Source organism: Hylobates moloch, unplaced genomic scaffold (assembly GCF_009828535.3).
Source record: "Hylobates moloch isolate HMO894 unplaced genomic scaffold, HMol_V3 SCAFFOLD_8, whole genome shotgun sequence".
Taxonomy (NCBI): Eukaryota; Metazoa; Chordata; class Mammalia; order Primates; family Hylobatidae; genus Hylobates; species Hylobates moloch.
In genome coordinates, this window is record NW_026652283.1 from 87171962 (window position 1) to 87197638 (window position 25677).

Genomic DNA, 25677 nt, shown 5'->3' on the forward strand with positions numbered 1-25677 from the left:
AGTAGAAACTGTTAAGCATTTATCTCAGATCACAGAAAAGACAATAAAAATTCCTCCAGGAAATGCCAAAAATGCTGGGCCTCTACACACTGAGGAACATAAATCAAGATCGGGGCTGCTGCTGTTTATACACCTCAGCTGGCAAAGAGCAAATGTGCTCATACCAGGGGTGCAGACAGTGAGCGCCCACACACTCTCCCACATCGTCTGAACAACACACACCACACAATCTCTATGACTCGCTCCATCAAATTATAGTCCACAGCCTAGGAATTCACACAAGTACATTCATCACTTATTTGTTTAAATATGTGGGAACATGGCTATCCCAACTCAGTGGTATTTGCAGAACACTGGAAACAATCTACTTGTCTTACAATAGGGAATTAATTAAATCAATCGTGGGATTTATGGGCAATGAAAAATAGGCAGCCAGCAAAAAGAATATGATGGATGTATGCTAACTGGAAAGGTCTCCAATATAGATTACTAAGGAGAAAAGGCAACAATATGTTTAGTGTATGTTCCCATGTGTAGAAAGCTTTCAAAGCAGGAGAGGGGACATACATATTATACAAACGCATGCACAGAACATTTTTGGAAACAAACAAGCAACAGTCATTCCCTTGGGAGGAAAGGCAGAGGGCTGGGAATAGGATGAAGGTGGAAAACCTCAAAGTGTATTCTTTAAACTGTATGCATTTTTCTTGTTGCACACTGTTTAAGCCAATGAGTAGGAATGAAACTTGAGGCACCATTTAAAATGCAAGAACTGAAAACAACTTACAGCATCCATCAATGGGGGCTGCTGCAGCGGTTCTGTCTTGGACCCTTGAGTAGCCAGCATGCTTCACTGCCTTTGTGGCTGCCCCCTTCACAGCAATTCTACCTGCAGGGGCAGGGCCTAACTGCTCATGATGTGTCCTAATGAGGCTATGTCCCTTCAGCGACATTTGAAATACAAGCTATGTCATTTTTCTTTAGTTTCTCCTTTACAGTACGGTAAGGCATTACACTGATTCTTTTAAAATTATGTGTTTGGCCATGCGCGGTGGCTCATGCCTGTAATCCCAGCACTTTGGGAGGTCGAGGTGGACGGATCACTTGAGCACAGGAGTTTGAGACCAACCAGCCTGGCCAACATGGCGAAACCCCACCTCTACTAAAAACACAAAAAATTAGCCGAGTGTAGTGGCACACGTCTATAGTCCCAGCTACTCAGGAGGCTGAGGCAGGAGAATCACTTGAACCCAGGAGTCGGAGGTTGCAGTGAGCTGAGATCACACTACTGCACTCCAGCCTGAGCAACAGAGCGAGACTCCAGCTCAAAAAAAGATAGAAATAAAAGAAATAAAATTATGTTTCTAAGAGGATTCTACGAATCCTAAGAGTTATCTATGAGTTTCATTTAAGGGTAATTAAAAAATGAATTACAAAATGCTTCTTCTAAAAAGATATATTAAGTATTCCAGGACTGAGAGCTGCTGAGTTTTCCTAGCCTGTTCAGGCTGCTAGAGCAAAATACCATAAACTGGTGGCTTGTCAACAATAAACATTTATTTCTCCCAGCTTTGGGGACTGACAAGTCCAAGATAAAAGCACCAGCAGATGTCTGGTAAGGGCTTGGTTCCTGGTTCACTGATGGCACCTTCTCACTCTGTCCTCACAGGGTAGAACAGGCTAACTAGCTCTCCAAAACCTCTTTTATAAGGAAACGAATCCACTCATCAGGGCTCTGCCCCTGTGACCTAACCACCTCCCAGAGGCTCCACCTCCTAATACCATTGCACTGCTGATTAGGTTTCAACATACTCATTTTGGGGAGACAAATATTCAGACCACAGCCTGGTTTAATTAAATGACTGATGATGATGATGATGATGATGATGATACAGCCAAACAATGGGATATCATGTCGCTATTTTAAAGAATAAGGTAATAGTATGTGAATTCATTTTAAGTAATATGGTTAATCATCTTAAAATGCAGATCAAGGAATAGGATATGGTCCCATCTGTGTCTTTTAGAAAATGAATATGTGCATAAAAACTTCTTGGAATGATTTGTTTACCCATTAAACTGCACTGATGGTGGAGTGAGGGCTGCTCTGCACTGACTATATTTTGGTACACTTTCAAGTTTTACCACTTGCATGTGTTATTTTCATAATTTAAAACCCCATTTAACAGTAAATGAAATTAATAAAAAAGAAAAAAAATGAAGAACAGTAACTTAAAGAGGGTCAGAAAACAATGCTGCCGGGTCTAAACCTCAAGGATCCCTATTTTATACAACAGGTTAAGCTGCCTACTCTGTGCCTCCTCAAAGGTGAGGGTGGTAACAGTACCCACCTCAGAGCTGTGCTGAGGACAACATGAGTTCCAGGAGCCACACTTGGAAACCTGCCAGGCACACAGCTACTCCTCAGTAAATGGCAGCCACCGTTAGGATCTGTGAAGGCTAACTGTGTAATATGTGTCTCCTTGACTGGGCCATGGGGTGGCCAGAAATTTGGTCAAGAATGATTCTGAATGTGTCTGTGGTAGTGTTTCTGGGTGAGATGAACATGAATAAGTAGGCTGAGCAAAACAGATGCCTCCTTACCGTGAGTGAAGTGGACCTCATCCAATCAGCTGGGGTCTGAATAGAGCAAGCAGGCTGACCCACCCCCAGGGTCTTCAGGACTGGAACACCAGTTCCTGGGCCTCAAACCTGTCAAGCCTTTGGACTGCAACTATACCACTGGGTCTCCCAGGGCTCCAGCTTGCCAACTGCACATCTTGGAGTTGTCAGCCTCCACCATCAAGTAACACAATTCCTTGTAATAAATCTCTATATAAGTTTCTCCTATTGGCTCTGTTTCTCTAGAGAAACCTAGAACAGGATTTATAACTATATTTCTTCCAGATCTAGTTATAAAGTTACACCTTTGCCAGGCACTGGGGCTCACATCTATAATCCCAACACTTTGGGAAGCTAAGGTGGTAGGATCACTTGAGGCCAGAAGTTCAAGACCAGCTGGTCAACATAGCAAGATCCCATCTCTACCAAAAAAAAAATAGCCAGGCACAGTGGCTCCAGCCTGTAGTCACAGCTACTTGGGAGGTGGAGGTGAGAGAGTCACTTGAGCTCAGGAGTTCAAGATTGCAATACACCATGACTGCACTGCACCACTACACTCCAGCCTATGTGACAGAGTGAGACTCTGACTCTAAAAGTAAAATAAAGTTTCAGCTCCTGATAGTTTCAGCCTGACTTGCTCAAGTTTTTCAGTATTTATGAGAGATCAGGGATCAGTGAAAACAGAGAGGTTTCTGACTCCAAAGTTCCTCCTGGGGCCATGAGTCCCAGACTCACACACCAACCTAGCTGCTCAGGCTGAGCCTGGCATTGGTGCACCCTGAATCCTCTCAGTCACTCCCAGTCAACGTTCCTACAACAGACCTTGGCTGAGCAGGAAGAACAGGGTGCCGAGGCCCATACCTGGCCACTCTGCCAAAAACTGCCATTTTCTTTTCTATTATAATTTATTATTTGCCAACTTCCAAAAATAGTTTGGGGTGAACAAAGATTGATACATTATATACACGAAAAGCTTGCTTCAGCCAGGCACAGTGGCTCACGCCTATAATCCTAGTACTTTGGGAGGCCTAGGCGGGTGGACTGCCTGAGCTCAGGAGTTTGGGATCAGCCTGGGCAACATGGCAAAACCCTGTCTCTACTAAAAACACAAAAAATTAGCTGGGCGTGGTGGCGGTCCAACTATCAACTATAGTTGCAGTCCAACTATCCCAGCTATTCGGGAGGTTGAGGGATGAGAACTGCCTGAACCTGGGAGGTGGAAGTTGCAGTGAGCCAAGATCATGCCACTGCACTCCAGCCTGGGTGACAGAGTGAGACTCTGTAAAAAAAAGGAAGGAAGGAAAGAAGGAGAGGAGAGGAGGAGAGGGGAGGGGAGGAAAGGAAAGGAAAAAGGAAAGGAAAAAGGGAGAGGAGGAGAGGGGAGGGGAGGAAAAGAAAGGAAAAAGGAAAGGAAAAAGGGAGGGGAGGGGAGGGAAGGGAAGGGGAGGGAAGGGAAGGGAAGGAAAAGAGAAGAGAGGGGAGGGAAAAGAGAAGAGAGGAGAGGGAAAGAGGACAGGAGAGAAAAAATTTGTTTCAAGTGCAGAACTAAAACCAGTTAGGAGAAGATAAAAGTATATCAAATACTTGAGAACTATGGCCCCAAAAATCACATGAAAAAAAACTTACAAGTAACGTTTTAAATAAATTTCACAACTTATGTCAAAAACTTGTGATAAATATTCTACCTACTCACCTAGTCATAAGGGAACTGAAGGGTAGGAAGATTAGCTGGTGTCCCCCAAATCATTTATAGCATATTTAAAAGGCAGAGGTGAATGCTTCTGTGGTTTTGCAAAGATCAAATGCTCTCTCTAGAAATTAGCATAACAGGGCCCCTTTCTGCATTCCATTTGCAAAAACAAATCAACTGTGAAATAAAGGAGATTCCACTGAGAGGAGGAAAAAAAAAAACTTCTAAATTACACATTCAGAAAATATGTGTTATTCCTTAGATTGTAATTTATATTTTCTCACTCTGTTGTAAAAGGGATATATATTTCACTGTCCATTCTTTCCTGTTTCATTAATATAGCCAAATAAAAGACCCATTTAGATTATAAATTTTCAATAGAAAACACAAAAATTATACTAGAGAGAAATTGACAAGGCCTTAAATTTAATTAATAAGATGTGTAAAAATTCCATAATGTTTTATTTGAGCATGTTTTCAGAGGATAAGACATCAAGTTTTATGGCTTAAATCAGTGATAGAAAAGGAAAAGATCCTGGGTCAGGTATGGTGGCTCATGCCTGTAATCCCAGCACTTTGGGAGGTCGAGGCAGGGGGATCACTTGAGCCCAGGAATTCAAGACCAGCCTGGGCAACACAGTGAGTCATGAAATAACATAACATAACGTAACATAATGTAACGTAACATAACATAACATAAAAAAAAATAAAAGGAATAAATTCTAAGCCATGGGCCTTTGATGAAGAGTCCTCCCAGGCAAGGCTACTCCTGTTAGCAGATTTTTCCTAGGCAATTCTCACTCGGTTTACAGCTTCTCCTTTACACCCTGGCCCACCTCTGTGTTCTGAGGGCAGGACCAGTCTTCTCTGACCCCAGGAATTAACACAAACCCCAGTAAAAACCTGGCCCTGGGTGCATGCTGCTCCAACATGCAAAAATCAATATGATTGCCTCAGTAAGATGCATGTTTAAAGTGTCTTTAGGCTTATTCAATAAGATTTACATGTTTTAAAGCCTAAAACTGACTGGAATGGAACAGGAGCTCACTTCTCTCAGGAATTAACTGTTTTCTGGCCCAGACAGCTCTCAGGAAGCAGCATGTAGACAGGACAGAAACCAGATGGGTCATCAACCACCGGACTCTGACCAGCTTAGAGGAAGTGAGAGGTGTCAGCCCCACAGCAAGAGAGACAAGCCACAGCAGACCTGATTAGCAAGCCCTCCATCACTGGGGTGTGGATCTGAGTCCCAGGCCCAAGCATGTAGTAAAGGACAAAAAAAAAAAAACAGGGTGGAAGAGAGGGAAAGGGGAGAGAGGGAGGGAGACAGTCTAACTCTGTCCTTCACCTTCTGAAAAACTCCTTGCTGACCTAAGATACCAGGTTAGCATCTAAGAGATCAGGATAAAGACAAGACATAGGATTAGAGAAATCAGAGCTGGAGAGGCAGAGGAGGCCTTAGAAACCCTGTCCACCCACTGCAGAGAACTGTGAGGGGAAAGGGAGTAGCAGTGCAGGGGGTCTGGGCTCAACTCAGCCCTGTGCTCATGCCGTGCAACTATCACCTGCACCTACTGAGCCTGGGCAAGGGGACAGGGGACCTGGGAACGGGAGATGGGGGGGGCGGTGAGGGCGGTGGTTGTGTCTCTAAAGTCCCTTTGCTCTGCCTACCATTCAACATGGCAATTTCTCTACCACATGACCATGAACAGCCTCCCAAGCAGCACAGGGCAAGAGAGAGACAGCTTCTCCTGTGGTCTTTTCTCCTTTTGACCACACCACAAAGAAAACAGACAGCAGGCAGACCTGGCAAACAAACTTACCACAGGAGTTTGTCCGAATGAGCTTGCCGTGGCAGAGTCCTGGCAGAGGCTGAGCCCTGACGGGCTGCCCGAATTGAAAAACCAATGCCATGTGCAGACATAAACTCCAAAGGCACTTCAGCGAAGAGAGCGAGCCTCCATGAGAGCCCAGCCCCAGCAGTGCCTCGCACAGCCGCCCTCCCGTGCCTTCCTCAGCAGTTTTCTGAGTTTGCTTGTTAGGGCAAATCCTAAGATTGTGAGCTGTCCTGGAAGCACAATGGGTTACGTAACTCCAGGCAGCCTGGGAACCCTATCAGCTCATCTTGTTAAGCCACCCCAAACAGAAAATGACACACCCAAAAATGTGACACCTCTAGGTTGGGGGTAGGGGAGTAGCAAGGAGAACGGGGCTTTGTGACGGGCATTCAGTTTTGCCTAAAAATTAAAGTGGAACAAAAAGTCTGCTGTTCATCTCAGGGCTTGCTGGGAACTGGGGGAGGAGTGAATTTATCAAGGGCTGAATGCCAAGCGGTGTCCTGAGACTGCACTTGGCAAAGCCCTGGGAGGCCACAGATGCATTCTTGGGGATAGTCTAGGTCTCTCGGAGAACTTTTTTCCATTTAATGTCGTCCTGTCAATGACTGCCTAATAAAACTTTAATCCGAGCATGTTCTCCATCACCTGACAGCCCATCCCTTAAACGCATAAGAGTGTGTTTACTCTCTTGTTTACCAAGCCAGTGCTAAACACAACAGCACTGAGCTGTTTCTCAGCTTTCCTCTGGTCCCAACAAAGAACCCCCAGGTCACCACATCCTATAGGGCTTGAAGTTTCAGCACTACATTCTGCCATTTCTTTGTTTTTGGGGGGTTTTTTCTGTTTTTTTGTTTTGTTTTTTTGAGACAGAGTCTCACTCTGTCGCCGAGGCTGGAGTGCAGTGGCACTGTGTCAGCTCACTGCAACCTCCATCTCCTAGGTTCAAGCAATTCCCCTGCCTCAGCCTCCCGAGTAGCTGGGATTACAGGCGTCCATCACCACGCCCGGCTAGTTTTTATATTTTTAGTAGAGATGGGGTTTCACCATGTTGGCCAGGCTGGTCTTGAACTCCTGACCTCAGGTGATCTGCCCGCCTCAGCCTCCCAAAGTGCTGGGATTATAGGCGTGAGCCACCGTGCCCAACTGTGAAGTTTCAGCGCTACATTCTGCCATTTCTTTACCCTCCATTGTCACGTTCAGAGAAAGTGAAACCACTTTAACAGGCTGGATGCTTCCTGGATTTCACTGGTACAGATGCCACTAGAATTCCGAGGATCAATTCATGTGTTTGGACTAATGTAGATGCAGTTGGGTCGTTGCCTCCTCCACAAAGCCCTCGTGGTCTTCTCCTGTCCTTTCCCCTCCAAGGTTCAGCCTGGCACCCTCCTTGGTGCCCTCCTGTGCTGTGCTTATCATTGTGCTAACCTCGGTGTACAGCCAATTTCTACTCACTCATCTGTCTCCCCAACTAGACTGCATTCTTAGGCAGCAAAGAACCCCTGCCCTGGGGTCCTACAGACCTGGATGCAACTCCTGCCACTCAGGAGTTTCACCAAGGTGCTGAACCTTTCGAGATTTAGACTCTTCACCTACACAAAGAGGATAATAGTACCCACTGCACAAATCGACACAACTGATACACCAAACAAATGTTCACTGAGCGCTGGCCACAGGCAGGCACTACGTTAGTCACTGGATTCAGGAGTGTGGAAAGCAGACACAGAGTTTGCCCTCCGCGAGTTTACAGTCTACTGCAAGTTTGGGAGACAAAACACAAATGTAGTAGCTCAGCGGATGTTTAAGTCTGGGGGAAAAAATTAAGCAGGAAAGGGAGATGGGGAAAGGTGAGGTAGATCACTCTGTATTGGGGGGGTCACAAAAAGCATCAAATAAAATGTCACTTGGAGAAGGAAGAGGGGGTCATAAGGATATCTGGAGTTAAGGCAATCCAAAGACCCTGAGGCTGGATGTGCCTGGTGAGTTCAAGGTTAAGTGAGGCGGCCAGTGTGCCCGGAGCATGGAGGGCAGAGAGGAGGCAGATCAGCGGGGCAAAGAGGGATTCCCATCATTCAGCCCCTTCCTTACAGGGTCTCTATAGAAGGGGAGCTCACTGGAAGTTTGGAGGAGAGTTAAACCATCTGACTGTATTAAAAGCCAACTCTCATGGCTGGGCGGAGAAAGAATTTTACGGAGGCAAGGGTAGCAGTAGGAGGCCCCACTGGGAGGCCAGTGCGGTCACCCAGGTGTGAGATGGGGGTGGCTGGGACATAGTAAACGCTGGGTAGATTCTGGACATACTCTGAAGATAGAGCCAACAGAATTCTTGACAAACTGGGGTATGAATCGCAGAAAAGCAGAATCACAAATGCCTCCAAGGTTCTTGGCATGAGGAACTAGAATAATGAAAGCACCATTTACAAGGATGGGGAAAACCCTAAGAAAAGCAGGTGCAAGTGGAAACCAGGAGCTCATTTTTGGTCATTTGAGTTTGGCATGCCTGTTAGACATCCGAGTGGAAACTCAGGTGGAGTCAGTCTGAGACGTCTGGCCTTAAGGAGAAAGGGCCAGGCTGAGTACAGAAACCACTGAGCGGCCAGTACAGAAGGCGATTTTTTTTTCTTTTTCTTTTTTTTTTTTTTTGAGACGGAGTCTCACTCTGTCACCCAGGCTGGAGTGCAGTGGCACGATCTCGGCTCACAAGCTCCGCCTCCCGGGTTCACACCATTCTCCCGCCTTGGCCTCCGAGTAGCTGGGACTACAGGCACCCGCCACCACGCCTGGCTAATTTCATTTTTGTATTTTTAGTAGAGACGGGGTGTCACCATGTTAGCCAGGATGGTCTCGATCTCCTGACCTCGTGATCCGCCCGCCTCGGCCTCCCAAAGTGCTGGGATTACAGGCGTGAGCCACCGCGCCCAGCCTAGAAGGCGATTTTAAAACCTATGTGCTGGGTGAGATCAAGTGCTCCACAGGTGCGCACATAAGAGCAAAGAGGTGGAAAGGCTGGGCCCTGGGCCCTTCAACGTTCCCAGGCTTGGGAGAAGAAGAAATGTAGCCACTGAGGCAGAAGAACAGGGAGAGTGTGGGGACCCAGAAGGCAAGTAAAGACTGTACTTCCAGGACACAGGACTTGGCAACAGTGTGAACTACCACTGAAAAGTGAAGTAAGGTGAAGGCAGAGGACAGACTCCTGGACTGAACCAGGTTGTCAGTGTGGTGGGGCATGAGCCTGCCTGCAGTGGACTCCAGAGAGAACAAAAGAAAAACTAGAGTAAGCAAACAGAAGAGCAGAGACACTGGCCTGTGGGAAACACGGGACTGAGAAGGATTCTGTTTCCAAAGAGGGAGATTATAGTATGTTTCTGCACTAATAAGAAAGACTCAAGTGCAAGGGGAAAAGAATGATGCAGTAGAGAAAAGGGAGATGTTGGAACTGCGTCCTTCAGGGGGCAGGCAAGCAGGAGAGGGACTCAGTCACAAGTGGAGGACAACACGTGTGGGCCACTTGACAAAAAGGGAAAGGAGGTGTGTGGGGGCCTAGCACAGGAGCTAGGCATCAGGCTGGGACCCCCGGCCTTCCCTGTGCCTTTCTGTATCCAGGAAACCCCTGACACACAGGAGGTCCTCAAGGCTTAACTGGTAACACAGAACCAAGAGAAGCTACTGGAAGCCAACTTGCATATATTAAGCTGTCATCAGGCATTACTTCAAACAGACAAACAAAAGTGAACACTGCAGACAAAAATGAGAAATTAAGCAAACTTCTATATGAATGCAACTATATGAATGAACTATAATTTTGCTACGTGCTGCTGTTATGCACACCATCCTACACCACTTCCATTGAGAGCCCTCTCTTGTGCTAGCTTCAAGCACTTGTCTCAATGCTTCCTTGGGGAAAATAAAAAAGCAATAGCTATAGTACTAAGTGCCTGCACAGCAGACGTTCCCACTGTGAGATGATTACCACCTGGGACACTGAGAGTTATGACTGACACAGGTATCTATAAAAATCCATGTCTGTGCAAATCCTGATGGTGTACAAAGGGGCACTCCATGCAGTTTTCTGTTTTTGCATCCCACAATGACAGTGCATGTTATTCCCACTATACTTGTCTTATATCTGAAGAAGCTGAGTGCAAAGAGAGAAGGAAGGGTTCAATACACTGAGTGCCTGTGATGGGTCATGCTTGCTGCTCAGGTTTGGATGTTACCATCTTTAACCTTCATGACAATTCAGTGAAGTGCTGTCTGCATATCAGTCAGGATAGTAGGTCAACAACTGACACAAGTTACAAAATGGTTCCCTGGCAGAACAAGTTCTGGATGGGAGGTCTCACAATCCCAAAGCTAGGAGTCTTTTGCACTTTGGTGGTTCCCCTCTGCATACCTCCCTGAGACCCTCCCATGTGGCTGCACTCCTTCCCTAGTCCTCAGTGACTGAAACCTTCCTCCCTTCCTCCCTGGCAGGGAAAGGGCCCCCATACCAGTAATGGTGCAGGCATCCCGGTACCCTCTGTAGCTGGGAGCATCTTCCACAGCCTCGCTTATGTAGTGTTCCTCAGGGATGCCCGGGCTGCAGGCTAGGACTGCATGGTTGCATGCCTCCGAAGGGGGCACGGAGTTGGCCAAAGTGTCGTCGTGCAGAGCTGTGGCGTCCAGCTTGGCAGGTTTCACGGGGAGGTGCCCACTGCCATCGGGGGCCCCACTGCCAGAGTCTGGGGCAGTTGGGCAGATGGCCCCCGGTAGTTCTGGTGCACCAGCAGGGGCTCCTTACAGGGAATCTATGGGACAATTGAAAGAGAGGGGCACAGTTAGAGTCTATTGATAAACCTGGACAATCTTTAGAAAATGAGGGCCCTGGGATGACGTGAGTTCAGACTGCGAATTCTGAAATGTGTTTCCCTCAAGTCAAGGCATCTCCAATCACATTGCTTAGTTTCAATAAAATAACTGCAGCAAAGTTCCATTCAACTAATCAATACTGACCAAAATGTGGAGCACATGGCTTCATTTGCTTACTGAAACCTGCCTTGAAGCAGCTCTAAGCTAAACACACTGGAGCATAGCTAAAACCTGTATTCCTACAGGATTTATACACACAAAGAGAGGTAACATTTTTATTTGTATATTGAATTACATAAGATATGTTTCTCTTAAACTCTTTCAACCACAATAACTTCTCAGCTCTCGAAGAACTTTAAGGTATGCCCCTACCTTAAGCTACAGTGAGAAATTAGGGGACTCCTTTAAGAACCTGATGAAAATGGCTGGACATGGCGACTCACTCCTGTAATCCCAGCACCTTCAGAGGCCGAGGTGGGCGGCTCATTTGAGGTCAGGAGTTCAAGACCAGCCTGGCCAATATGGTGAAACCCCATCTCCACTAAAAATACACAAACAAAAAAAAATTAGTCAGGTATGGTAGCGGGCACCTGTAATCCCAGTTACTCAGGAGGTTGAGGCAGGAGAATTGCTTGAACCCAGGAGGCAGAGGTTGCAGTGAGCTGAGATCATGCCACTGGGCTCCAATCTGGGCAACAGAGTGAGACTCGTCTCAAAAAAAAAAAAAAAAGAAAAGAAAAGAAAAAGAAAAAGAAGAATCTGATGAAAACTACAGACTCGCCCTCATTTAAAATCTGACTGGGACTAAAGATAACTGCTGAGAAATGATGGCATGTGACACAGGCTGCTGAACACTCCGTCTGCGCCGGCAACAGCAAACCTACATGCAGGCGATTTCCCACACATTTCAGGAGTGCCGCTGCCTCACTTCCCAGCACACCTGCACACACACCACATGTGTACACACAAAATGTCAAACAGGAGCTTAATAAAAAAGGAAACCTACAAAACATTCCTTACCACAAGAGATCTCAAAGTATGGTCTGAGAATCCCTGGAGTTTCCTGAGACTAGTTCAGAGGGTCTACAAAGTCAGACACTCTCACTCTCACTCTTTCATGGATGTACAGTGGAATTTTCCAGAGACTACATTATGTGTGATGATGCCACTGCTGTGAAAGCTAATTAATGGAACTTTCGTATCCCTGTGGTTTTACATCTTATGTTTCAATTTCTAATACAATACATATGAATCAATAGAATCATTTAAATAAAAATGCTTTAGGAAGCTCAATAACTTTGAGGCGTCCTGAGACCACACCCACAAAAAAAGTGTGAGAACCACTGCTCTAATAAATGATGCATTATCGTTTGTTTAAAAAACACATACACACAAAAAGAGAAAGTTAATAGACATTTCACCCAACATGGTACAGTCAGTTCTGAAAGAAAACTATAGCCCTGAATCTGTGACATTTTTCCCAACAAGTTTATTTACCAAAATACACCAGGAATTCCTATTACAGGCTGAGTATCCCTTATCTGAAATGCTTGGGAACAGAAATGTTTCAAATTTTGGATTTTTGACTGGGCGCAGTGGCTCACACCTGTAATCCCAGCACTTTGGGAGGCCAAGGCGGGCAGATCACTTGAGGTCAGGAGTTTGAGGCCAGCCTGGACAACATGGTGAAACCCCATCTCTTCTAAAAAATATAAAAAGTAGCTGTGCATCGTGGCACATGCCTGTAAATCCAGCTCCTCGGGAGGGTGAGGCACGAGAATCTCTTGAGCCTGGGAGATGGAGGTTGCAGTTAGCCAAGATCACGCCACTGCACTCCAGCCTGAGCAACAGAGCAAGACTCTGTCTCAAAAAGAAAAAAAAAATGATTTTTTTTAGATTTGGGGATATTTGCCTTATACTTACCAAGTGAACGTCCAAAATCCAAAAATCTGAAATCTGAAATGCTCCAATGAGCATTTCCTTTGAGTGTCATGTAAACACTCAAAAAGTTTCAAATTTCAGATTTTCACATTAGACATACTCAGGCAATAAACTTCCTGCCCTCATTAACATGAAAAAATAAACATGAAAATGGGAAGTATGGGTAGGAGAGTCTGTATATCCCTGGTGAGAAAAGAAAGATAACAAGAGAAGCTTGGAACATTTAGGAATTTCTGCAAAACAACATGTAGCTAAAACTGGATTGGCATAAAGAAAAAAAAAAAAGAAAACTGGATTGTCATGCCTAGTCAGTGACTCAAATACAGATGAATGGATAAGCTGCCTCACTACAAAAGCCTATAACCCTCAAGCAGAACCCAGAACATTCTAGACAGCTGAGGACTGAGCAGGATGAACTAGAAGACCCCCAAGAGTCACCAATGGTGGTCAAGGGTCCAGGATGGGAATTCACTGGCTTAAGCCAAGGGAAGCTGGGCACTGCCACAACCCACCCCCAGTGGGGCCCAAGGGGGCTTCTCCATGCTGGTCAAGCTGTGATTCTTGGTCTGGAGACTGACTTGCTGACTAGAATCAGTGCATGAAACTCCATCAAGCTGCCCTCTTTATAATTCATACACTATTTTTACACTTTTTAAAAAATATGGAGTCTTACTATGTTACCCAGGTTGGTCTCCTGGGTTTAAGTGATCCTCCTGCCTGAGCCTCCCAAGTAGCTGGCATTACAGGTGCACACCACCAAGCCCAGCTCTCATACACTTTCTTTGTATGTCTATTTCAATTAAGTGATGAAAAGATTAGTGAATGCAGGGCCGGGCGCGGTGGCTCACGCTTGTAATCCCAGCACTTTGGGAGGCCGAGGCGGGCGGATCACGAGGTCAGGAGATGGAGACCACGGTGAAACCCCGTCTCTACCAAAAATACAAAAAATTAGCCGGGCGTGGTGGCGGGCGCCTGTAGTCCCAGCTACTCGCAGAGGCTGAGGCAGGAGAATGGCGTGAACCCGGGAGGCGGAGGTTGCAGTGAGCCGAGATCACGCCACTGCACTCCAGCCTGGGCGACAGAGCAAGACTCCGTCTCAAAAAAAAAAAACGAAAAGATTAGTGAATGCAGATACCGAATCTATAAATTAGCTTGAGAAGTCATCCCAAACCAAGAAGATAAAAAGACACACTGATGAGAGTTCCAGAAAAACCAAAAAAGGCTTAAGACAAAAAGAGTAAAGTATATAAAAACATTAATTTTAAAATGATTTTCTAGAGGTGAAGACTTACACCTTTAAATCAAAAGGTTCTACACCAAGACCCAGACAAAATCAATGAAAAACTAATAATAAGCTCCTGGATATAATCTAGTAAAAATTTTAAATTCCAAAGATTTAGATAAAAATCTAACAAACATTAAAAAGGTATCCCCACATCTCTACATGCCATACCAGTGGGATAATTCCTCAGAATTTATTATTTATTTATTTTTATTTATTTATAAAGACACGGTCTCATTCCCATCACCCAGGCTGGAGTGCAGTGGCACAATCACAGCTCACCACAGCCTTGACCTCCCGGGCTCAGGTGATCCTCCCACCTTAGCCTGCAGCTGAGACTACAGGCGCACACCACCACACCCAGCTAATTTTGGTACTTTTAGTAGAGATGAGGTTTCGCCACGTTGCCCATGCTCGTATGGGAACTCCTGGACTCACGTGATCCACCTGCCTCGGCCTCCCAAAGTGCTGGGATTAAAGGTGTGAGCCACAGCACCCAGCCAGTTCCTCAGAAATTTAAGTGAAAGATAGTCACATAAGACTTCTATACCCAATTAAGCTACTGTTATACACAAAAACAATTGGCAGACATTTAGAAACTCAAAGACCCTGATGGTCCTGAGGGACTCCAAGTCTGCTGATGACACCTCATGGGCTCTCACTAACACAGGTCACCATAAAGAACTCAAAAGGTGGGGAAGACATGGTAAAGTAAAACTGGCAGGGAAATTAAACCAGGAACACTTAAAATCAACATGTAAATAATGCACTTCATTCACAGACCTAAAGCAGATAGCCCAAAAGAAAAATGGGCAAAGGATATAAAAATTCCCTCCCCCTGCCAAAACACAACACACATACACATCCAGTTTAAGGAAACTTAACAGTGATTTTAAAAAAACAACAACAAAGATTTAAAAAATATAACAACGCTGAAGTTCACAACTGATTTAGGAAACTTATAGTCTTACGTATTACTGGAGTAAGGCGAGGAGTATACATTTGGAAGAACAGCCTGACAAAATTTACTGTGGCTCTCTGGCTAAAGTATATATAGGTCAAAGATGTACGGCACAGTGAAATGCTACAAACAACAAGCCACAACAGAGGATCGAGTCATTAATTATGCGACAGCTATCAAGAAGTCAACCATGCTAAGAGGAAGCGTCAGAGCAGATATTAACTTATCAACATAGAAAGATGCTGTAGGCAGAAAAACAGTAGATGATGAATGTGGTCTTGAAAAGGTTTTAAAATGCATTAACAAATTGAACCCTCGTTCAAGCCTTCTTTAACCTGTACTTAGACATATTCTATCTGATCCATACACAGAAGTTTGAAATACTTTCTCCCTTTGCAAAATGCAATTGTTCTTCTGAAAACTAAGACAGTTTCATTTAAATCAATATGATTTTGGTTTTTGTTTTTTGTTTGTTTTTTTTTTTTTTACAAAGGCTCCAATATGTAAAGATTTCTCTGTTTTTTGTTTGTTTGTTAGTTAGTTTTTTGAGACAGGTTTTGTGCTCTGTCTCCCAGGCTGGAGTGCAGTGGCACAATCTTGGCTCACTGAAGCCTTGGCCTCCTAGGTTCAAGCAATTCTCCTGCCTCAGTCTCCCAAGTAGCTGAGACTACAGGCATGCACCACCACGCCAGGCTAATTTTTGTATTTTTGATAAAGATGGGGTTTCACCATGTTGGCCAGGCTGGTCTCAAACTCCTGGCCTCAAGTGATCCACCCACCTCAGCCTCCCAAAGTGCTGGGATTACAGGCATGAGCCGCCAGGCCTGGCCCTAACATGTGAAGATTTCTTAAAGAGGTTTTACAACCAAGCTTTATATAACTTTCGCTTTCACTACCTATAAAATGAGGGATATGGCCTAAATCATGATCAATAGCCCTAAATCACTACTGTTTCTCCTCCTAGTATCTATGTTTCCATTTATAGCTGCCAGACACTTAACCCAGAAACATACTGCTACAAAATAAATATTTTAAGTATAAGCACTTCCTGAAAAAAACAAAATTTGGAGACATCAGCAAATGCTCACCTCACTCAAGACTCAAAAGGGAAACACAAGCCACAGTTCCGAAATCCAAAGAACACTTTACATGTGCAGCAACTGGCAAAGCTATTCAGAAGCCTGAGAGGCCCCTCTTGAAATGACAAAACTAAGCTTTCACCCAGTAAATTCAAGTGGAAAACAACCAAATTTCTATTCGTAGAAAAACAGTTATAAATTATGGCACATCCAAACTAATGAATTCCGTAAAATGTAAGGCACTTATCCATATAAGGCACTTACCTCTGTGTCTAGTACAAATTAGATTCTCAAAATAATTACTGTCATTAACATTATAATTTCCAGATTCTCAGAATCAGGCACCTTTCTTGGTTCTACTATAGTATTCACATGCCAGCATTTCCAAACCTACTTTACCATGGATCCTTTCTCCACATACCTATCTACATGGCATTTGTTTCATGGAGTACATTTTGGGGAATGCCTCTCTATCTCAGACACAAGCTTCATGCATTGTCCATTGACCACCATTTGTCCAGGGCTGATCTCCCCCAAAAAATTGTGAGCTCCTTGAAAGCATGGACTGGTGCTGGCACATATTAGGTACTAAGTAAATGTCTGCAGAATAAATAACAACAAATGAAAGGAGGGTTTTGGTGCAAATGACTCTGAGGATCCCCTGAAGCTTTAAAGCCCAGGTTCTATCATTTATACTGGAACCAAAGGGTCTAAACTCCCAAATTTCACACTGCTAACCTTGAGGACTAACGGCAATCAGTGAAAACCACCTAAGGGACTCCTAAGTGTTCCAAGTACGGGGACCACAGCCCATGGGCTCTCTAGGCTGGCTCGAGTTTCACCTTACTTTGTTTACAATACAGACCAATACACACCAAATGTGGCTTACAGGGGCCATGCCCAGTGGCTCACACCATAATCCTAGCACTTTGGGAGGCCCAAGCGAGTGGACGGCCTGAGCCCAGGAGTTCAAGACCAGCCTGGGCAACATGGTGGAACCCTATCTCTACAAAAACATACAAAAAATTGACCAGGATTTGTGGCATGCGTCTGTGGTTCCTGCTACTAGGGAGGTTGAGGTGGGAGGACCACCTGAGCCCGGGAAGTTGAGGCTGCAGAGAGCCATGAGTGTGCCACTCCACTCCAGCCTGGGTGACACAGTGAGATCCTATCTCAAAAAAAAGAGTAGTTCAACAGTCAAACATGTAAAATGACCCAGATACAACAATTCAAGGATCAGGAGACTTCATTTATAGACTACTCAAAAGCTGGTTTGTAAGGCCTCCACCCACTTTCTAGCTTGAAGAATGAGTCACAGCATGTGCCCTGTGGGGACACCCAGGAATTTGTAGGGCAAAGTTGACAACCTTTCCCCAAGGTGCCAGCCTAACTTCACTCTAATGTAAACAGGCATTTCTGAGGTTTCACAGGGGCTCAGGAACAAAGCATCCACTGCCCTGGGTGTTCTCTGGCTCCAGCAAACCCTGGCACACCAGGCAAAAGGCTTCTTTCAGGCAGAGGAAACAAACAAGGCTTAAGAAAAGTGAGAGTGGATGGCATGGCCCTGAGAGATGAAAGCGCCTCTGTTTAGTTTACTGAATTCTGCCCAGAGAGCTGCAGGAAGGCAGGATTTTTCTTAGCAGAGGAGTGAGAAATTCTGCAACCAGGTCAATTTTTCAGCAAAAGAGGTGCTAGGAAAAGTAGTAGGATAAAGTATACATGGAAGCTGAGCCTGGGGTGGGTGGCCCAGGTCCCCTGCCCTACTCTTCTCAACTCAATGATCAACAATTCCAGCCCCCAGTTTGTCAAGAGTACTTAACGCACTGTTGTTCAACATTATGCCAGTCTGCTACTGAACTCAAATTTGCTAATAAAATACACGTGTGCAAGTTCCTAATATTTTCTCTCCGCTACCCTCAACCTATGTCATTTTTGTGACTCAGAATCTGAACTAAAACTCAAAGCTGTGTGACACTGAGGAAACTGTGTCATGTCCCTGGGCCTCAGACCCCTCATCTGGACAAGGAAGGGATTGAGCAACCTTCAACACACTGCCTTCCAGCTATACCACTCCAGGAGCTACAAAATAGGGCAGGTGGAATTGCAGAAGGATTTGTGCACCCTGATAAGTCCTTCTCCACTCCCTGGTGCAACGATTGTGAAACCATTCTCACCCACACACAGGTAACTTCCAGTAGGAGATCACGAGCAGACAGAGCTGTGCTTTGTAAACAATAAATCACTGATTTTGCAAGGGGTTAAAAAAAAAAAAAGGGGGGGGGGCTTCCAGCAGGGCGCAGTGGCTCACGCCTGTAATCCTAGCACTTTGGGAGGCCGAGGAGGGTGCATCACCTGAGGTCAGGAGTTTGAGACCAGCCTGACCTACATGGCAAAACCCCATCTCTACTAAAGATACGAAAAAATAGCCAGGCATGGTGGTGAGCGCCTGTAGTCCCAGCTACTCGGGAGGTTGAGGCAGAATTGATTGAACCCAGAAGGCAGAGGTTGCAGTAAGCCGAGACTGCATCATTGTACTCCAGCCTGGGCAAGACAGCAAGACTCTATCTCAAAAAAAAAAAAAAAAAAGAAGGAGCTTCCTTCAGGACAAACTCAGAGTCATAGATTGTAAGGAGAAAATGAGAACCAGAGCACCAGGTTGAAGCCCAAAAGGTGACAAAGAGAAGCTAGTCCTGGGTGATCCCCTCCATGGCCAGCCAGGTACCTGAGCTTTCAAGTTTTCCTCTTTCTGGGCAGAGGCATCTGATATACCAAGGGATTTTACTCAGCAATTCTAAATAAGCAGGTCCAAGTATGGCAAAAGTTTTCAAAAAGGGACTAATTGTTCTCCGGGATTATGTCAGTGTTCTATTACTACTGTAACAAATTACCACAAATTGAGTGGCTTGAAATAATATCCATTTATCAGATCACAGTTCCATATATTGGAAATCCATCATGCATCTCAACAGTCTCCACTCAAGGTGTCACAGGTGTGAGTCCATTACTGGAGGCTCTGGGAAAGAACTGATATCCACACTTATTCAGGCTGCCAGTCTAATTCAGTTCCTTGTGGTTGTAGGACTGAAGTCCCTGTTTCCTGCTGGCCGTCAGCTGGGCACTAGCCTTTGTTCCTGTGTTCCTTATGCTTTCCATGAGCTCCTGGAGGCTTCCCTCCCGATTTTGCAAGTGGCTCCCACCCACATCCCAGAGCCAGCGAAGGTATATGGAATCCTTTTCACACGTGGAATTCCATGACTTCCCCTTCTGCCTCATCTTTCTTTCTTTCTTTTTTTTTTTTTTTTTTTTTGAGATGGAATCTCCCTCTGTCTCCCAGGCTGGATGGAGTGCAGGGGCCTGATCTCGGCTCACTGCAAGCTCTGCCTCCCAGGTTCACACCATTCTCCTGCCTCAGCCTCCCGAGTAGCTGGGACTACAGGCACCTGCCACCACGCCCAGCTAATTTTTTGTATTTTTAGTAGAGATGGGGTTTCACTGTGTTAGCCAGGATGGTCTCGATCTCCTGACCTCATGATCTGCCCGCCTCAGCCTCCCAAAGTGCTGGGATTACAGGCATAAGCCACCACGCCCGGCCTCTGCCTCATCTTTCCAGCCTCCTCTTCTGCCTTCCTTTTCTGTTTTTACAGGCTCAAGTGATTACACAGTGCCCACTTAGATCATCCAGGACAATCTCCCTACCTTAAGATCAAGGGATTAATAGCCCTAATTCCATCTGCACAGCACAGTCCTTTTACAGAAGTATCTAGATCCGTGCTTGACTGAATAACTAGTGGGTGGAAATCTTGAGGGGATGAGTTTAGATTTGCCTCCCACAGGGGCCTTTGATTCTGAAGGCATAAACTGTCTCTGGAGACCCCATGTTACCCCAGCCTAGTGGGAAGGCAAACCAGAGTTGCCCCACAGCCACTCAGACCCTTTGCCCCAGAAGGTCAGATTTAGATCTAACATACCAGACAGGCCTGGATTTAGTCCCACCTCAACCATTACCTACTGACAGCAGCCTCTGGCCAGGTTCTGAAATTTCTTTCGTCTACAAAACGTGGTGCCACCACCCACTTGTCAAGCTGCAGAAGAAGTAGACACAACGAAAGTGGGTGGCTGCCAGGCCTGGGATGGTAGGTCTGAAACTGGATAGAAGTCTGAGACGCTCTCTCTCTTCACAGACAATATCATTCTATACCTAGAACACCCCACAGTCTCTGTCCAAAGGCTCCTAGTTCTGACAAATACCCTCAGTAAAGTTTCAGGACACAAAATCAGTGTACAAAAATCAGTATCATTTCTATACACCAATAATGTCCAAGTTGAAAGCCAAATTAAGAACTCAATCGCATTCACAATAGCCACAAAAAGAACAAAATACCTAGGAATACAGCTAACCAGGGAGGTGAAAGATCTCTACAATGAAAATTATGAAACATGGCTGAAAGAAATCAGAGATGACACAAACAAATGGAAAAACAGTCTGGGCACAGTGGCTCACGCCTGTAATCCCAATACTTCAGGAGGCCGAAGTGGGTGGGTCACTTGAGGTCGGGAGTTCAGGGCCAGCCTGGCCAACATGGTGAAATGCTGTCTCTACTAAAAATACAAAAATTAGCTGGGCATGGTGGCAAACATCTGTAATCCCAGCTACTTGGGAGGCTGAAGCAAAAGAACTGCTTGAACTCAGGAGGCGGAGGTTGCAGTGAGCCTAGATCATGCCACTGCACTCCAGTGTGGATGACAGAGCAAGACTCTGTCTCAAGGTAAAAAAAAAGAAAAAAAGAAACACTTTCCATGCTCATGGATAGGAAGAATCAATATAATTAAAATAACCATATTGCCCAAAGCAATTTACAGATTCAATGTTATTCCTGTAAAACTCCCAATGATATTCTTCACATAATTAGAAAAAAGCTATTCTAAAATTCATTTGGAACAACAACAACAACAAAAAGCCCAAATAGCCAAAGCAATTATAAGCAAAAAGAACAAAGCTAGAAGGATCACACTTAACCTGATTTCAAACTATACTACAAGGCTACAGTAACTAAAACAGCATGGTTCTGGTACAAAACCAAACACATAAATCAATGGAACAGGTTACAGAGCCCAGAAATAAAGCCGCACATCTACAACCATCTGATCTTTCACAAAGCTGACAATAACAAGCAATAGGGAAAGGACTCTCTATTCAATAAATGGTGCTGGGATAACTGGCTATCCATATACAGAAGATTGGAACTAGACCCCTTCCTTCTGCCACATAAAAAAATCAACTCAAGATGGACTAAAGAATAAAATGTAAAACCTAAAACTATAAAAATTTAAGAAGAAAACCTAGGAAATGCCATTCTAGACATGAGCCCTGGCAAAGATTTCATGACAAAGACTCTAAAACCAATTACAACAAAAAACAAAAATTGGTAAGTGGGATCTAATTAAACTAAAGAGCTTCTGCACAGCAAAAGAAACTATCAATAAACAGACAACCCACAGAATGGGAGAAAATTTTTGCAAACTATACCTCTGATAGAAGTCTAATATCTGGCCAGACCTGGTGGCTCTCACCTGTAATCCCAGCACTTTGGGAAGCTGAGGCGGGTGGATCACCTGAGGTCAGGAGTTCAAGACCAGCCTGGCCAACATGGTGAAACACCGTCTGTACTAAAAATACAAAAATTAGCTGGGTGTGATGGTGAGCACCTGTAATCCCAGCCACTCGGGAGGCTGAGGCAGGAGAATCACATGAACACAGAAGGCAGAGGTTGCCATGAGCTGAGATCGCACCATTGCACTCCAGCCTGAGCAACAAGAGGGAAACTCCATCTCAAAAAAAAAAAAAAAGTCTAATATCCCGAATCTATGAGGAACTTAAACAAATTTACAAGAAACAAAAACATTTAAAAATGCACAAAGGAGGCCGGGTGCGGTCACACGCTTGTAATCCCAGCACTTTGGGAGGCCGAGGCGGGTGGATCACCTGAGGTCAGGAGTTTAAGACCAGCCTAGCCAACATCATGAAACCCCATCTTTACTAAAAATATAAAAAATTAGCTGGGTGCGGTGATGGGCACCTGTAATCCCAGATACTCGGGAGGCGGAGGCAAGAGAATTGCTTGAACCTGGGAGGCAGAGGTGGCAGTGAGCCGAGATCGTGCCACTGCACTCCAGCCTGGGCAACAGGGCAAGACTCTGTCTCAAAAAAATGAAATAAAATAAAATTTAAAAAATTTTAAAAATGGGCAAAGGCCATGAACAGACACTTCTCAAAGGAAGACATACACATGGCCAAAAAGGATATGGAAAAAAAAGCTCAACATCACTAATCATCAGAGAAATGCAAAGCAAAACCACAATGAAACACCATCTCACACCAGTTAGAATGGCTATTAAAAAGTCAAAAAATAACAGATGCTGGTGAGCTTGAGGAGAAAATGGCATGCTTATCCACTGCTGGTAGAAATGTATTATAAATTAGCTCAGCCTCAGTGGAAAGCAGTCTGGAGATTTATCAAAGAATTTAAAATAGAACTACCATTCAATCCAACAATCCCATTACTGGGCATATACCCAAAGGAAAAGAAATCATTCTACCATAAACACATATGCACATGTATCTTCATCGCAGCACTCTTCACAATAGCACTTGAGCCCAGGAGTTCAAGACCAGCCTGGGCAACATAGTAATACCTCATCCTTTTTCTTTTTTGAGACTGAGTCTCACTCTGTCACCCAGGCTGGAGTGCAATGGCGCTATCTCAGCTCCCTGCAACATCCCCTTCCCATGTTCAAGTGATTTTCATACCTCAGCCTCCAGAGTAGCTGGGATTATAGGCGTGAGACACCACGCCCAGCCAGACCTCATCCCTTAATTAAAATTTGTTTAGATTTTTAAAATAATAATAAACAATAGCAAAGACATGGAATCAACCTAGATGGCTATCAGTGGTGGACTGGTCAAAGAAAATGTGGACATATACCACGGAATGCTACGCAGCCATAAAAAAAGAACAAAATAATGTCCTTTGCAGCAACATGGATGGAGCTGAAGGCCATTATCCTAAGTGATTTAATGCAGGAACAGAAAACCAAATACCACATTTTCTTATTTGTAAGTGGAAGTTAAACACTGAACACACATGGACGCAAAGAAGGGAACAACAGACACCAGACAGTGGGGCCTACTTGAAGGTGGAGCGTAGGAGGAGGGTGAGGATTGAAAAACTATCCATTCCATTAGGTACAGTGCTAATTACCTAGCTGATGAAATTATCTGTACACCAATCCCCTGTGACAGGCCATTTACCCATGTAATAAACCTATACATGTACCACCTGAACCTAAATAAAAGTTGGAAAGAAAGAAAAAAAAAAAACTAGTCTGAGGCCGGGCGCGGTGGCTCACGCTTGTAATCCCAGCACTTTGGGAGGCTGAGGCGGGCGGATCATGAGGTCAGGAGATCGAGACCACGATGAAACCCCGTCTCTACTAAAAATACAAAAAAAAAAAAAAATTAGCCGGGCGTGGTGGCGGGCGCCTGTATTCCCAGCTACTCGGAGAGGCTGAGGCAGGAGAATGGCGTGAACCCGGGAGGCGGAGCTTGCAGTGAGCCGAGATCGCGCCACTGCACTCCAGCCTGGGTGACAGAGCGAGACTCCGTCTCAAAAAAAAAAAAACAAAAAAACTAGTCTGAGACTCACCCTTGGGATCATAAGCATTTTGCTGCTGAACATTAAATGAAGGCATGTTTTCAACATTTTGTTTCTATCTGAGGAACAATCACAGTGGAAGGCTAGCTAACTTGCAGACGGTCACTTGGAATCAGGGTGGGCACTCCAAGACCTTGTCTCTCATCTGTGGCCAGCTCGCTCAGGAAGGGCCTTGCCTAAGCTGCAACCAGCCCTAGAGTCTCCCTGTTCTCTAGCCAGGGCAACTCTTTTTCTTGCCATTTTACAGCTTCTTTTCTGAGCAAACTGATGCCTGCGTAGAAGGTGATGAGACCAACATGTGCTCTTTTAAAGTGTCGACAGCCCCAGCACTCTTGTAATCATAAAACAAGCCAGTGGTCTGGCACTATGCTCAGTAATTTACATGCATGACCCTGTTTAAGGCTCACAACCTATAAAGTAATATCAGCACCCACTTTTTACAAGAGAGGAAACACAGAGACTAAACATTGCCTAGGATGTGAGTCTAGCTTTGAATGGATCCAAAGACACTGCTTGCACTATGATGGCTCCAAGTAACACTGTTCTTAAAAGAGCTCAAGGTCCAGTGGAGAATCGGACATTCCATGAGATCCTTGACCACTGACCATTCTCCTACATCTGTCCACTCTCTCTTATAACAACCCTCTTGTCATAATAGGGGCAAAGGAACTCAAAGCAAAGACCCGCTGAGAGTGCTCAAGTCCATATAAGAAATATGCATACTCCAGTTAGGCCAATGATGGGGTCTGAACTCTGGGGTCAAGTTGGGTTGGGGGCAGCTGACAGGCAACCATGCAAAGAAGTCTGTTCCTCTCTTCTTTCATCTTACCACTCTCCTACCTCATCTGACCTTTCTGGCACACCCATCAGTCCAGGTCAGCTCCTTAAATAACTGGACAAGTGGCTGCGCAGTGGAAAATATCATGTAAAAGTTGAACAGGTGGGAGATGAGGAGATGAGTTGCAGGTTTACAGCAACGGTGCCAGGTGAGCAAAAAAGCAAGGCTGTCAAGAAGCCGTTATCGGCCTCACAGGACCCTCATGCTATACAGCTCACGATGGGCTTTCACATGCCCTAGGCCACAGGTCCTGCCCGTACAATAATCATATGCTAGAGCTTCACAGAATCATCCCCATTTTGTGAGGCAGGGGTTGGGGAAAAGGCTTGGGGAAAGATTAAGTGACTTAATCAAAGTTTATCTCAAATAATTGTAGACGTAGGACTGGGAAGCATTTCTGATCACTGGAAAACTGCAACTACTGCTACACTATGCTGTGAAGGGAAGCAGCATCTTGGAAGAGGGTGTGTGTGACCACCCACAGAATAAGAAAGATTTAGACAAGCTGACAGCAGCAACTATAGTCAGAAAGTCGGAGCAATGTCAGGGTAACCAAAGGCACAGGAAAGGAGGTGACAAAGGGTCAAGGACAATGCCAGAGCCTCTTGTGAGCTCTTGGGAGAGCCCCCAGGGCCTCCCGAACAGCACAAGCCAGAACAGCTAGGGGGCCCAGGCAGCCCGTTACAGATTCTGCTCGAATGACTTCAGGGCAGACTTGTATGTGAACTGGGGGCTGTACGTGCATGCTGTCATGCGTGTCTGTCCTCTCTTGCTCTCATTTCATATACACTCAGGCCCACGAACACACAAACACACATGCACACAGATATACACAAAATAAATGCCACTTTTAAGGCTAAACCTTTCTC

The 25677-nt window shown here is 45.1% G+C and overlaps 1 protein-coding gene across 9 annotated transcripts in view; it reads right to left on the bottom strand.

Annotated features, from left to right (window-relative positions):
* TRAK1 (trafficking kinesin protein 1) overlaps positions 1-25677 on the bottom strand; it is a 216499-nt gene that overhangs the window by 130005 nt on the left and 60817 nt on the right. For 2 of the 9 annotated variants that reach the window (XM_032161965.2, XM_058443544.1), the window contains exon 2: positions 10638-10934. The exons of 1 other annotated variant lie outside the window; for it this stretch is intronic. Coding sequence is in view for 3 of the 8 variants with exons in the window: in XM_032161959.2 (XP_032017850.1) it covers positions 6136-6226 (91 nt within the window). In the remaining 5 variants the exon portion in view is untranslated. Of the gene's footprint in view, positions 1-6135; positions 6491-10637; positions 10935-11367; positions 11388-11585; positions 11699-25677 lie in introns of those variants that run through there. 6 more of the 9 variants (XM_058443545.1, XM_058443546.1, XM_058443547.1 and 3 more) reach the window with 6 other exon arrangements.